The sequence below is a fragment of the Oncorhynchus tshawytscha genome, linkage group LG24 (assembly GCF_018296145.1).
Source record: "Oncorhynchus tshawytscha isolate Ot180627B linkage group LG24, Otsh_v2.0, whole genome shotgun sequence".
NCBI classification, from domain to species: Eukaryota; Metazoa; Chordata; class Actinopteri; order Salmoniformes; family Salmonidae; genus Oncorhynchus; species Oncorhynchus tshawytscha.
Window position 1 is genome coordinate 7,679,074 of NC_056452.1, and position 15,334 is coordinate 7,694,407.

Here is a 15,334-nt window from a genome sequence, read left to right on the forward strand (position 1 = left end):
ACATGTAATCCAAGATGTGGCGTTGAATGTGCAAATATGCTAATTCCTAATGCTATAGATATTTTCACTAATTGCAGTTTTGCATCACCAATTGTTGTTAGTATTTTATTCAACATTTATTGTACACATGCATATTCATGCTCTTATTATACATATTGCGTCGGTATACCCATTCCAGGTTTCTATCTAAGAGGGGCTTCATGTTAAAGGGGCCAGCTGCAGTGCAAGTGAATGATGAAACAAAGAGAATGTGTAGAGTTGTTGCACACTTGTAAGGGTCCATATAAGGGCATACATAAGATGATGCATATGTCAAACTATTACGAAGTCTGGTAAAGAAGCTAAGCAAATGGACATATGTAAATAAAAAAGTACTACAATTAGGTGTTCAAATCCCGCCGTGCCCTTCAGCAATTCAGGCCTTCGCAATCTATGAAAGTGACTTTAGACAGAAGTGTCTGCTCAGCAAGACATAGGAGTAGTCTCAGCAGGAAACATAGGAGTAGTTTCAGCCAGAAAGCAGTAGTAGTCTCAGCAAGAAACATAGGAGTAGTCTCAGCCAGAAAGTAGTAGTAGTCTCAGCAAGAAACAGGAGTAGTCTCAGCCAGAAAGCAGTAGTAGTCTCAGCAAGAAACATAGGAGTAGTCTCAGCAAGAAAGTAGTAGTAGTCTCAGCCAGAAAGCAGTAGTAGTCTCAACAAGAAACATAGGAGTAGTCTCAACAAGAAACATAGGAGTAGTCTCAACAAGAAACATAGGAGTAGTCTCAACAAGAAACATAGGAGTAGTCTCAGCCAGAAAGTAGTAGTAGTCTCAGCAAGAAACATAGGAGTAGTCTCAGAAAGAAATATAGGACTAGTGTTCTCTTTCTCACTCAGCAGTTAGGCTGCACTGAGGCTTACTCTACTGTAATGTACTGTACCTTCTGGTTGAGCTGACTGATGCTCTGTCTAACCTCTTCCGACTCCAGAAGCAAAGTGGCGTTCACATGCCTCGTATCTGTGGAGGAAGAAACAGAAGACGTCAAATACCTCTTAAAACAAGGAATAGGGTTCATTTGTTGTTTGGTGTGATTGATATGTTGAGTGGCTGAGTGTGATTGATTGATTTACAATACTGGAGTGTGCTAGTGAATATAATTAAAAGTTTACACTTCATCTATGGCATTGATATGTATATGTTTCCCCTTGCATCTGTGTCTGGTGTTAGCTAGTTCATGGCTAGCTTTAGTAACTCAAAAGGCTATTTTACATGGGAATCAGAATGACTGTTCGGGATCTTTAAGACAAAACTGTAACTTGGCCACTCAGGAACATTCACTGTCTTCTTGGTAAGCAACTCCAGTGTAGATTTGGCCTTGTGTTGTAGGTCATTGTCCTGCTGAAAGGTGTATTCATCCTCTCCCAGTCTCTGGTGTAAAGCAGACTGAAGGAGGTTTTCCTCAAGGATATTGTGCCTTGTTGCATACAAATGCACATTTTGGGATATTTTTATTCTGTATATTTGTATTCTTCTTTTCATTTAGGTCATTATTGTGGAGTGACTACAATGTTGTTGATCCATCCTTAGTTTTCTACCGTCACAGGCATTGAACGCTAGCTGTTTTAAAACCACCAATGCTAGCATAACTAAGCAGTTTCATTCCTACAGCTCAGTTCAGAAGGACGACTATCTTTGATGTGTCTGGATGGTTTAATATATAAACTCTGCAATGACAACAAGCTCAGTCCGATGATGCTGTGACACACCGCCCCAGACCATGACGGACCCTCCACTTCCAAATCGATCCCGCTCCAGAGTACAGGCCTCGGTGTAACGCTCATTCCTTCGGCGATAAACGTGAATCCAACCATCACCCCTGGTGAGACAAAAACGTGATTCGTCAGTGAAGAGCACTTTTTGCCAGTCTTGTCTGGTCCAGCGACGGTGGTTTTGTGCCCCTAGGCGACGTTGTTGCCGGTGATGTCTGGTGAGGACTTGCATTCCTACAGGCCTACAAGCCCTCAGTCCAGCCTCTCTCAGCCTATTGTGGACAGTCTGAGCACTGATGGAGGGATTGTACGTTCCTGGTGTAACTCGAGCAGTTGTTGTTGTCATCCTGTACCTGTCCCGCAGGTGTGATGTTCGGATGTACCGATCCTGTGCAGGTGTTGTTACACGTGGTCTGCCACTGTGAGGACGATCAGATGTCCGTCCTGTCTCCTTGTAGCGCTGGTGTCTCACAGTATGGACATTGCAATTTATTGCCCTGGCCACATCTGCAGTCCTCATGCCTACTTGGAGCATGCCTAAGGCACGTTCACGCAGATGAGCAGGGACCCTGGACATCTTTCTTTTGGTGTTTCTCAGTCAGTAGAATGGCCTCTTTAGTGTCCTAAGTTTTCATAACTGTGACCTTAATTGCCTACCGTCTGTAAGCTGTTAGTGTCTTAACGACCGTTCCACAGGTGCATGTTCATTAATTTTTATGGTTCATTGAACAAGCATTGGAAACAGTGTTTAAACCCTTTACAATGAAGATATGTGAAGTTATTTGGATTTTTATGAATTATCTTTGAAAGACAGGGTCCTGAAAAAGGGACATTTCTTTTTTTGATGAGTTTACTACTGTTCAAAATGTTAGGGTCACTTAGAAATGTCCTTGTTTTTCAAAGGAAAGCACATTTTGTTGTTATTAACATCATATTGATCAGAAATACAGTGTAGACATTGTTAATGTTGTAAATGACTATTGTAGCAGGAAACGGCTGATTTTTAATGGAATATCTACATAGACGTATTATCGTATTATCAGCAACCATCACTCCAGTGTTCCAATGTCATGTTGCGTTAGCTAATCCAAGTTTATCATTTTAAAAGGAAAAAGAAAACCTAGAAAACCCTTTTGCAATTATGTTAGCACAGTTGAAAACTGTTGTTCTGATTAAAGAAGCAATAAAACTGGCCTTCTTTAGACTAGTTGAGCATCAGTCTTTGTGGGTTCGATTACAGGCTCAAAATGGCCAGACACAAATAACTGTCTTCTGAAACTCGCCAGTCTAATCTTGTTCTGAGAAATGAAGGCTATTCCATGCCAAGAAACTACTATTTAATGAAGCTGCCAGTTGAGGACTTGTGAGGCCGTCTGTTTCTCAAACTAGACACTCTAATGTACTTGTCCTCTTGCTCAGTTGTGCACCGGGGCCGCCCACTCCTCTTTCTATTTTGGTTCGAGTCAGTTTGCGCTGTTCTGTGAAGGGAGAAGTACACAGCGTTGTACGAGATCTTAAGTTGTAGTCCATGTAAGTTATTATGTGATTTGTTAAGCCCAAACTAATTTAGGCTTGCCTAAACAAAGGGCCTGAATCCATTACACTTATGCAACTATATTTTAGTTATGGATTTTTGATTTATAAAAACAATATATACATTTTTCACTTTGACAGAGTATTTCGTGTAGTTTTTTGACAAGAAAATTACAAATCCATTTCAATCCTACTCTGTAACACAATAATATGTAAGCCACTGTATGTAAGTTGAAAACATTGTATGTTAATAGCACATTTTCGCTTACATTTTCTCAAGTTGGAGCTAGGTTTGGGCCAACTAGTAATTTTTAGTTCAGGTAACACTTGGACAAACACTTGTTTTTTACTTAGGTCCTGGAAGTTATCTAGGTCCCCATTCCTTATAATTGTACTGAATGATGTGATGCCTTTCTGCGTCCATTGTTTAAACCTGCTGTCCTGAGTTGCAGGGATGAAGCTGGGGTCGTATGTGGGCCAACTCAGCAGTTTGATCTCTCTGTCTAAATTATTTTGCTTAACTACCCTAAACCATGTCTTCAGAGAGAAATTAATCCACTGATTTTGTCCTTTGTATATTTCTTTTACCATGTCCTTGTTTCCCAAAACTGACTGTATGGGTATCTCTGTCAAAGTAGTCTCAATGTCTTTCCATTTGGATTCGTATTCTGAATTGCACCAACACACCAGAGGTCTCATTTGGGCTGACACATAATAATCTTACCGGTTTGGTAAGGCCATACCCCCACAGTTTTTTGGTAACTGTAATGTTGTATATCTAGTTCTTGGTCTCTTACTCTTCCAGATAAACCTTGATATCTGTTTATCCCGTTCCTTAAACTGTTTAGGCAGGATTTCTATGGGCAGTGATTGGAACAAATACAGTAACCTCGGCAGGATGTTCATTTTGATTGTTTCAATTCTACTACTAAGATCTAAGGGAAGTGAATTCCACCTGTCTAGGTCATCATATATTTTCTTGTTAATGTGATCGTAATTCATGCAATAAAGTTTGGGTGGATCTTTTGGTATATTTTCTCCCAGATATTTAATGGATGAAGAGGTCCAGGTGAAGTTATACCTGCTCTTCCTGTGGAGTATAATTATATACTAGGGCTTGGGTCTTGTGTACGTTAAGCACAGCCTGGGTCTTTAAGGAATAACAGAACGTCATCAGCATACATGCATATCTTATATTCACTGCCTCTTATTGTTATTCCCTCTAAGGTTGGGTCCTGTCTTATTGCCTGTGCTAATGGTTCGAGGTACAAGGAGAAGAGCGTGGGTGATATATTACAGCCTTGTCTTGCCCCTCGCTCTAATTTTATCGTTTGTGTCAAATGTCCATTATCTTTATTCTAGCGGTCGGACATGAATACAGTGTTTTGATGCACTGATTCACTTCTTTGTTGAAACCAAATCTTTCCATAACTTGGAATAGGTAATCCCATCCCACTGAATCAAATGCTTTTTCTGCATCTAGGCTGATTAATATTGCACTTGTCTTATTCTGAGTAATGTGGTCCATGACATGTAGTGTTCTCCTTATATTGTCCTGTGTCTGCCTATTTTGTATGAAACCAGTTTGATCTCCGTCAATCAATTCTGGGATTATGTTCTCCATTCTTTTGGCTATTATTGATGCCTATAGTTTATAATCTGTGTTAAGAATTGTGATAGGTCTATATGAACTGCATTCTTTCTTACCTTTACCCTCTTTTGGGATTACTGATATGATGGCACCTCTCCATGACAGTGGGAGACCCCCCTCCCTCAGAGTCCAGTTAAAACAGGCCTTAAGTAGAGGTGCTAATTGTTCTCTGAAGGTCTTGAACCATTCTGAAGGGAAGCCATCAGTGCCTGGAGACTTGTTGACTTTTTGTTGAGATATTGCTTTTTTAATTTCTTCAGTGGATATTTCTAAAGTTAGTCTATCATTTTGCTCTGTCCCAATTGAGGGGAGATCAAGTGAGTTCAAAAAGTGCTCTATTGACGGTGCATCTGCCTTCTCTGATTGCTTGTACAGATATGTGTAATATGATTCAAATGCATTCTGTATTTCATCTAATTTGCATGTGATCTTTTTTGTTTTGGAGGCTGTCACGGCTGGCTGAAGGACTGGACCAAGGTGCAGCATGGTAAGCGTACATTTTCTCTTTATTAAAAAATGACGCTGACAAAACTAAGAACAAAAACCAAACCGTGAAGCTTTGGGCTATGTGCCCTTAACTTCCCACAAAACAGGTGGGGGAAAAGGGTACCTAAGTATGGTTCTCAATCAGAGACAACGATAGACAGCTGCCTCTGATTGAGAACCACACCTGGCCAAACACAGAAATAGAAAATCATAGAACATAGACTGCCCACCCAAATCACACCCTGACCAAACCAAAATAGAGACATAAAACGCTCTCTACGGTCAGGGCGTGACAGTACCCCCCGGACTCCGGCTGCAAAACCTGAACCTATAGGAGAGGGTCTGGGTGGGCATTTCTCTGCGGTGGCGGCTCTGGCGAGGGACGTAGACCCCGCTCCACCTCTGGCTCGGCCCACTTAGGTGGCGCCTCTAGAGCGGGGACCTTCGCCACCGACCCCGGATTGGGGACCCTTGTAGCGGGCCCCGGGCAGGAGGGAGACTCTGGCAGCTCCGGACAGGAGGGAGACTCTGGCAGCTCCGGACAGGAGGGAGACTCTGGCAGCTCCGGACAGGAGGGAGACTCTGGCAGCTCCGGACAGGAGGGAGACTCTGGCAGCTCCGGACAGGAGGGAGACTCTGGCAGCTCCGGACAGGAGGGAGACTCTGGCAGCTCCGGACAGGAGGGAGACTCTGGCAGCTCCGGACAGGAGGGAGACTCTGGCAGCTCCGGACAGGAGGGAGACTCTGGCAGCTCCGGACAGGAGGGAGACTCTGGCAGCTCCGGACAGGAGGGAGACTCTGGCAGCTCCGGACAGGAGGGAGACTCTGGCAGCTCCGGACAGGAGGGAGACTCTGGCAGCTCCGGACAGGAGGGAGACTCTGGCAGCTCCGGACAGGAGGGAGACTCTGGCAGCTCCGGACAGGAGGGAGGCACAGGACTCACCGGGCTGGGAAGACACACAGGAGACCTGGCTCTGGGAGCAGGCACAGGACTCACCGGGCTGGGGAGACATCCAGGAGGCCTCTTCCTTGGCCGAGGCACCGGATACACTGGGCCGTGGAGGCGCACTGGTGGTCTCGAGCGCAGAGCTGGTCCCACCCGCTCTGGCTGGATGCCAGCTTCCACCCGGCAAATGCAGGATGCTGGCACCGAGCACACCGGCCTGTGAATGCTCCGCCTCGACACTGTGAGCGTCTCCCCATAGCACGGGGCCTGGCCAGTCCCATGCTCTCCACGGTAAGCACGGGGAGTTGGCTCAGGTCTGCTTCCTGACTCTGCCACACTCCCCGTGTGCTCCCCCCCAAAATATTTTTGGGGCTGCCTCTCGGGCTTCCTTGCCAGACGTGTTCCCACATACCGCTGGTTCCTTTCTCCGGCTGCCTCTGCTCTCCTAGCTGCCTCCATCTCTTCCCATGGAAGGCGATTCCCTCCCGCCAGGATCTCCTCCCATGTGTAGACTCCCTTGCCGTCCAGAACTTCCTCCCATGTCCAGGAGTCCACCTTACCATGCTGCTTGGTCCGTTGGTGGTGGGAAGTTCTGTCACGGCTGGCTGAAGGACTGGACCAAGGTGCAGCATGGTAAGCGTACATTTTCACTTTATTAAAAAAATGACGCTGACAAAACGAAGAACAAAGCCCAAAGCTTCACGGTTTGGTTTATGTGCCCTGAACAAAGACAAAGTTAACTTCCCACAAAACAGGTGGGGGAAAAGGGTACCTAAGTATGGTTCTCAATCAGAGACAACGATAGACAGCTGCCTCTGATTGAGAACCACACCCGGCCAAACACATAGAAATAGAAAATCATAGAACATAGACTGCCCACCCAAATCACACCCTGACCAAACCAAAATAGAGACATAAAATGCTCTCTACGGTCAGGGCGTGACAGGGTCTTTTATTTTGAAAATGGTATTCTATGCTTGTTGTTTCCTGAGTTTCCATGCTAGTAATTTGGTTGCCTTTGCGCCTGCTTCATAATATCGTTGTTTCAGGAACCTAAGCTTTTTCTCTACTTCTTCTCTATACATCTGGTAAATTTCCTATTTTACCTTTTGAATCTCTCGTAATATAAGAGGTTCTTTGTATTGACTATGAGATCGTTTTAAGTTTCTTCGGGTTTCCTGTCATTTCAGCAGTTTCTGTGCTTTACTCTTTTTCTTTAATAATTCCCTCTAATAACCGCCTTAGCTGCATCCCACAATATAGCAGGAGATTCTTCCTATTATCATTATTCTCCAGATAGATGTTCAAATCTGTCTTTATTGATTCCTTGAATGCTGAATCATTCAGCATGCTTGTATTACGTCTCAATATAGTATTTATTGGTTTGCTATCAAGGTGTAGAGTTAGGTAAACTCCATTATGATCTGATAAGTCTCTCTGGCCAATCCAACAATCCTTAAGCCTGTGTATCTGCACTGTACATTAAAAATAAGTAGTCTAACCTGGAGTATTCAGTGTGGCGGGCTGAGTAAAAAGTAGTCTAACCTGGAGTATTCAGTGTGGCGGGCTGAGTAAAAAGTAGTCTAACCTGGAGTATTCAGTGTGGCGGCCTGAGTAAAAAGTAGTCTAACCTGGAGTATTCAGTGTGGCGGGCTGAGTAAAAAGTAGTCTAACCTGGAGTATTCAGTGTGGCGGGCTGAGTAAAAAGTAGTCTAACCTGGAGTATTCAGTGTGGCGGGCTGAGTAAAAAGTAGTCTAACCTGGAGTATTCAGCGTGGCGGCCTGAGTAAAAGTAGTCTAACCTGGAGTATTCAGTGTGGCGGGCTGAGTAAAAAGTAGTCTAACCTGGAGTATTCAGTGTGGCGGGCTGAGTAAAAAGTAGTCTAACCTGGAGTATTCAGTGTGGCGGGCTGCTGTAGTAAAAAGTAGTGTGGCGGGCTAACCTGGAGTATTCAGTGTGGCGGGCTGAGTAAAAAGTAGTCTAACCTGGAGTATTCAGTGTGGCGGGCTGAGTAAAAAGTAGTCTAACCTGGAGTATTCAGTGTGGCGGGCTGAGTAAAAAGTAGTCTAACCTGGAGTATCCAGTGTGGCGGGCTGAGTAAAAAGTAGTCTAACCTGGAGTATTCAGTGTGGCGGGCTGAGTAAAACGTAGTCTAACCTGGAGTATTCAGTGTGGCGGGCTGAGTAAAACGTAGTCTAACCTGGAGTATTCAGTGTGGCGGGCTGAGTAAAAAGTAGTCTAACCTGGAGTATCCAGTGTGGCGGGCTGAGTAAAAAGCATATTCCTTATCGGTCATGTGGGTGTCACGCCATACATCCAGCCGTCCTAGAACCTGAGGTATCCTATTGATATTTTTGGCAACTAGGCTCATTTTCCTGTTTTGGTTTGTGCTGTCCAATTTTGAGTTTAGAATTGTGTTAAAGTCCCCTCCACAGATAAAAGTGCCAGTGGTTTCTGTGGCAATTAAATCAAACACCTTCCTGTAGAAGACCATGTCACTCCCTGGGGGTGCGTATACATTAAATAATGTAACTTCCTTGTTATCCAGTATAAATCTACCCTCCTTGACTTTTATTTCTGACATAAACTCAAAATTAACTGAATTTGGGATCAAGATTGCAACTCCCCTTCTACCCATTTTGTAAGAAGGAAAAAAAAGTATTCCTATATCCCATTTTCTTGAGTTTCTCGTGTTCAGGTGTGGATAAGTGAGTTTCCTGCCAGAATAGTATGTCAACTCTCTCCCGTTTCATCTTTGCTATTACCTTACTTCTCTTGATGGCACTCCCCAGTCTGTTTACATTGAGACTTACGACCTTAAATTCCCCATGATGCATCGATATAAAAATTTTTTAACTGTGAACCATATCTGCCTGCATATCATGAACCTAAAAATGAACGAAAAATCAAGAACGATAATAAAGTAAAACAAAGTGGGAAAATAGTTTGGTATTTGGACTCCCATGTCAGAGGACTGCCTCTGGGGTTTGAGGGGATGAGCCTGTCCGCAGGATGGGCCCCTCGCTCAGATATGAAAATGCGTGACATAGTCACAAACGAGACCTGGTGGAACCGAAAATAATAAGGGCGCCTATTTCGTCGCTTATACACATCGGTTAATTACAAGTGAGAACTATATCGGTCATGCTTGCATATCGTGAATCCTCCCCTCGATATGCCCTTCTGTCGCCCCGTTGTCAATGTGTCATTAATCCTCAGCTAATATACATGTTATTAACGTGACGCTACTTAGTGTGTTCATAAAGAACACATGCTTTTGGCTACTCACCCTTGTTCAGCATTAGGGGAAAATAGGGGATATATTTGACCTAATGTAATGTCAACCGTAACAATCCCAAACTAGCTTTGATTGAATTACATTGCCCAATATGTCCTTTACTGTCTTGTCTCACCTCTGAAGACACCTGAGATGTCATATTAATTTCTCTAACTTATATTCTGCATATGGGACAGCATGATGTCTGCCCCAGTTTGAACCCCACGTTCACCTTCAAGCCATCTGGCTCCCCGGTGAGACTCCCGCAGCGGGTGCGGTCAGGGTGCGGTCAACGCAGGGTTTAAGACGGGTTTAGCGTTACCTTCACTGGGACGTCCCGTGGTGCTGGCCTTGGGCCCACTGTGCTCCATGTTGAAGAGGAACGTGCGACCATTGTCCTCGATGCCGTCGACAACCCTGGCAGGGAGGGGGAGGGGGGGCAACAGTAACAGTAGAGCCCCTTTCAATTATCAAATTATCATCCGTCGCCACACGACCCAAGGAGCCGCAATGGGAGCCCCACTGGCAGCTGCCCATGCAGGATTAACCTGAGTAGAGCTGAAACTCTCTGGGCCGGAGGACATCGGAGCCTTATGGGCCACATTACAGTATTGCCTTCATGTGGGGCTCACTAGACACCGTCCGATACATTATGAATATGGATGGATGGTGTGTGGTAGGGGTTGGATGAAATTAGATAATCTTATTGCTTTACTAAAGTGGTTTGAGATCTGGTGAGATATTAAATGGGCTTTAAATGCTATTGGAGAAGCTTGTAAATGCAATACCATATCATTACACAGTGTATACATTGCTGTTTAGTTACAATTGCACTATGGAAATGTGGTTGAAGTTTAAAATGTTTTACTGCAATTTGTCCAGTTTAGCCTTGGCGAATGACTCTTTACAAAACAAAATGACTATATCACAGTATCCACACTAGCACACTACTTAATACACTTTGCCAATGCTGTACATCACTTAATATTACCTAGTGCACAAGTTTGGATATTCAGACATAAAGTGAAAGTACAACAAAACTTGGGCCTCTGTGTGTGTGGTTTACCTTGGACTGAGGTCCGGCGGTACAAAATAGCTGACAGTGGGAATCAGCAGCTTGGAGGGCTTGCGGCCCTGACTCCCTGCCCCCAACTCCCCTGAGGTAGGGGGACTAGCAGGGGCTGCCACTGGGACACTGTGCTCCTTTTTTGTCAGCGGCTGTGGGGAAGACAGGCTGTGGCCCCGGGGTAGGCCTCCCCGGCTCAGGTTGGGCGAACGGCAGCGCCGCAGGGCATTGAACTGCCTTAGCTCGTCACCCAGCAGGTTGCCCAGGGAGGTGCGGCGCACGGGGCTGCTCAGGCTGGGCAAGAGGAGGTTTGCGCGGCGGGTGCGGGACGCTGGTGATAGGTGGTAGTACTCATCTGAGTCGTCATGGAGACCTCCTTTTGTCTCAATGATGGACGGGAGCTTGTGCTCTGTGGAACCTCGGCGGTTCTGGGCGGCAGGGGAAAAAAAGAAAATGTATCAATTTCTCATATTTATTTCACCCTTATTTGAGCAGGGTTTATTAGAATACAAAATGGAAATTTAAAAAAAATATTTTGCAAAGGGGGGGAAATAAGACTGTTGCTTATTGGATGAGTCTAGAAAGTCCTTTCGCTGTTTTAGTCCTTTTTCTTTCGTTTCACACCGAATGAACATGCTGAGAACATGTTCTCATTTACAGAGGGATGAGTGGTATTGAATAAACCAATTGGAAGCTGGGGATTATATGATATGATTCAAGTTCTTTATATTGAATTCATATGTAGTTGTATCAAGCTACGGGTGGATAGGAGAAATTGCAAGGTTAACGCTGTTGCTGAATCTTTATATGATAAAACAAAAACATGTGACACTGAAGGAGAATTCAATTGGGCAAGCGAGGTGTCAAAAAAACATTAGCCAAACCTACATTCATAAGCCCATAAGGCTTATTATTAACAGAGATATTGACCCAGTTAGCGATCTGACTCCAGGGAGTGAACCGTTTTCTCTGCTCCAAATGAGTTCCAACCTTCAGGGGAAGTCCTGGGTCTTATTCATTAGGGCATAATGGGAAACATTTCAAAACGTGAAACAAAAAATGTGTCCAAGTAGTCCCTCTCTGTTCCAGTCCGCTTTCTTCCATTTGGTGCCTAATGAACCTGACCCTGGTGACGGGCTGGCGCTAACCCCTACAGAGAAGTTATAGCAACATGACCCGGAATTTATTTTTACAAATCCAAACACACTTCAGAAAACGTGCATTACAATTTTGCCCACGAATGCAATTCTATTACAATCATCAAGTCATGACAGAAACCCATGTTATACAGATCCAGTTGAAGTCGGAAGTTTACATACACCTTAGCCAAATACATTTTAAACTCAGTTTTTCACAATTCCTGACATTTAATCCTCGTAAAAATTCCCTGTTAGGATCACCACTTTATTTTAAGAATGTGAAATGTCAGAATAATAGTAGAGAAAATTATTTCTTTCAGCTTTTATTTCTTTCATCACATTCCCAGTGGGTCAGAAGTTTACATACACTCAATTAGTATTTGGCAGCATTGCCTTTAAATTGTTTAACTTGGGTAGCCTTCCACAAGCTTCCCACAATAAGTTGGGTGAATTTTGGCCCATTCCTCCTGGCAGCGCTGGTGTAACTGAGTCAGGTTTGTAGGCCTCCTTGCTGGCACATGCTTTTTCAGTTCTGCCCACAAATTTTCTATAGGATTGAGGTCAGTGTTTTGTGATGGCCACTCCAATACCTTGACTTTGTTGTACTTAAGACATTTTGCCACAACTTTGGAAGTATGCTTGGGGGACATTGTCCATTTGGAAGACCCATTTGCAACCAAACTTTAACTTCCTGACTGATACCTTCAATATATCCACATCATTTTCCTATCTCATGATGCCATCTGTTTTGTGAAGCGCACCAGTCCCTCCTGCAGCAAAGCACCCCCACAACATGATGCTGCCACCCCCATGCTTCATGGTTGGGATGGTGTTCTTTGGCTTGCAAGCTTCCCCTTTTTCCTCCAAACATAACGATGGTCATTATGGCCAAACAGTTATATTTTTGTTTCATCAGACCAGAGGACATTTCTCCAAAAAGTACGATCTTTGTCCCCATGTGCAGTTGCAAACTGTAGTCTGGCTTTTTTATGGCGGTTTTGAAGCACTGGCTTTCTTCCTTGCTGAGCGGCCTTTCAGGTTATGTCGATATGGGACTCATTTTACTGTGGATATAGATACTTTTGTACCTGTTTCCCCCAGCATCTTCAGAAGGTCCTTTGCTGTTGTTCTGGGAATGATTTGCACTTTTCGCACCAAAGTAGGTTCATCTTCCTGAGCGGTATGACGGCTGCATGGTCCCATGGTGTTTATACTTGCGCACTATTGTTTGTACAGATGAATATGATACCTTCAGGTGTTTGGAAACTGCTCCCAAGGATGAACCAGAGGTTTTGGCTGATTTCTTTTGATTTTCCCATGATGTCAAGCAAAGAGGCACTGAGTTAGGCCTTGAAATACATCCACAGGTATACCTCCAATTGACTCAAATTATGTCAATTAGCCTATCAGAAGCTTCTAAAGCCATGACATAATTTTCTGGAATTTTCCAAGCTGTTTAAACGCACAGTCCACTTAGTGTATGTAAACTTCTAACCCACTGGAATTGTGATACAGTTAATTACAAGTGAAATAATCTTTCTCTAAACAATTGTTGGAAAAATGACTCGTGTCATGCACAAAGTAGATGTCCTAACCGACTTGCCAAAACTATAGTTTGTTAACAAGAAATTTGTGGAGTGGTTGAAAAACGAGTTTTAATGACTCCAACCTAAGTGTATGTAAACTTCCGACTTCAACTGTCGTGAGATGAACTAGTAAGGGTGCATTTGAAATGGCATGTGACAGGCAGGTTTATGTGGAATGGGGAACTTTGACGAGTGGAATGGGGAAAAGAATGGTCAGTTAGACTACATGGAGGCAATATTATTGAAGTTGCATGGACGGCACTCACGTGTGGAAGCCTGGGCGACCTTGAGAACCTTGTCAGGCCCTGTGAAAAGAGTAATACAAGAGGAATGATTGTAAACAAGGAAGCCAAATTAGATTTTTTCATAGTATGACATTTTTATCGATTTGCACACACGCACTTTAATACATTCTTTATGCATTCAGGTAGTCCACTTTTCCGAATCCTCCTTTTGGGGATATATTATGTCTTATAAACTCACATGAACCTGTTTCCTAAACACCCATGTTATTTCTTTGATCATTATCTAAATGTTGCTAGGGATGGCATCTTTGCCACGCAGACTGAATCTGTTAATTGGTCCTGCATTGGATGGCAGCTGGATTCCAGAGAGAGTTCTTCTCTCTGCTGCCATGGAGGGAAATTGCCAGCATTGTATCGCAATTACGGGCTTCAACTATGAACTTTACACCGTGAAAATTTTGTCGAAGCCTATCTTCACATATTCTGAATACATGTTTTCTCTCTGACAGTACGGTTTCTTGTATGTACAATACACACCACCATAATCCTTGCTTTCTCTTTGATCATAACACACGGCACAGGGAGCTCAGGATAGTGACAGTAAGCCTCCTTAGAGAAAATACAACTATCTCCCTTACTGCCAATAAAAATAAATGCAATAAACGGGCTTCCTTTCTTAGATTTTTTTCAGTGACAACATCGAGTCTTTGGTAACAATATTGAACAATGTATATAATATAGGTGAGCTATTACTGGAAAAAGAAGGGCTCATCTTTCACACTGGGGGAAAAGTTTTCCAAAGGGAGACAGCCTCCCTGAAGCTAATGGGAATGTCATTACTGACATTAATTGTTATCAATTAATGGGTAAACTTATGCATTTCAAGTCCTGCCAGTGGCCCACATAGCAAATAGATTTAGAGAGAGTTCAATCAAATATTGTTATCTCTTAACTCAAAAGAGAGTGTGGTGACTCTCTGTAGGCTGTGTGTGTGTGTGTGTGTGTGTGTGTGTGTGTGTGTGTGTGTGTGTGTGTGTGTGTGTGTGTGTGTGTGTGTGTGTGTGTGTGTGTGTGTGTGTGTGTGTGTGTGTGTGTGTGTGTGTGTGTGTGTGTGTGTGTGTGTGTGTGTGTGTGCACATGCACATGCACATGCACATGCCGTGCGTATGTCAAAAAAAGTGCTATGAGCAAGTGATAGGGGCTATTGTCTGTGAGTGTTTGTGTGTGTGGATAGGGGCCTGGCTACCAGTGTGGAAGTTAAGTATCTATAACAGAGTTTTTATAACTGCTTATGAGTATATTATGGACTCTTATGGTCAGTGTAGTACTATTATAACGCATTGTAAAGGACATTGTAATAAGCATGATACCCTTCATTAAAGTGTTATCCAGATTTTCAGCACTGAGTTCTCCTTCAGCCTGTGCGAGGTTGAAGCCTGCACCCCTGGTCTCGTGCCAGAGCCCACTTCGAACAGATGGTGAGAGGGAACTAGAGCATTGCTCAGACCCAAAACCTGATTACAAACCACTTTGCGGGCCCGCAATTCGACGCACAGTTTGACAGTGCAAGGCTGCCAAATGAATGGGAAACAAATATAATTTCATTTCAACCAAATGCCTTCATTTCATTTCTTCTTGTGCGCCATGCTCAAAT

At 43.8% G+C, this 15,334-nt stretch overlaps 1 protein-coding gene across 1 annotated transcript in view; it reads right to left on the reverse strand.

Annotated features, from left to right (window-relative positions):
- The window catches only part of LOC112223779 (potassium voltage-gated channel subfamily H member 4-like), a 69,288-nt gene that overhangs the window by 5,105 nt on the left and 48,849 nt on the right, over positions 1–15,334 (reverse strand). Inside the window, exons 12-15 of the mRNA XM_024386976.2 lie at positions 13,702–13,740; positions 10,711–11,138; positions 9,967–10,061; positions 922–998 (exon numbers count right to left, since the gene is read on the reverse strand). Coding sequence (XP_024242744.1) covers positions 922–998; positions 9,967–10,061; positions 10,711–11,138; positions 13,702–13,740 — 639 coding nt within the window. The remainder of the gene's footprint in view (positions 1–921; positions 999–9,966; positions 10,062–10,710; positions 11,139–13,701; positions 13,741–15,334) is intronic.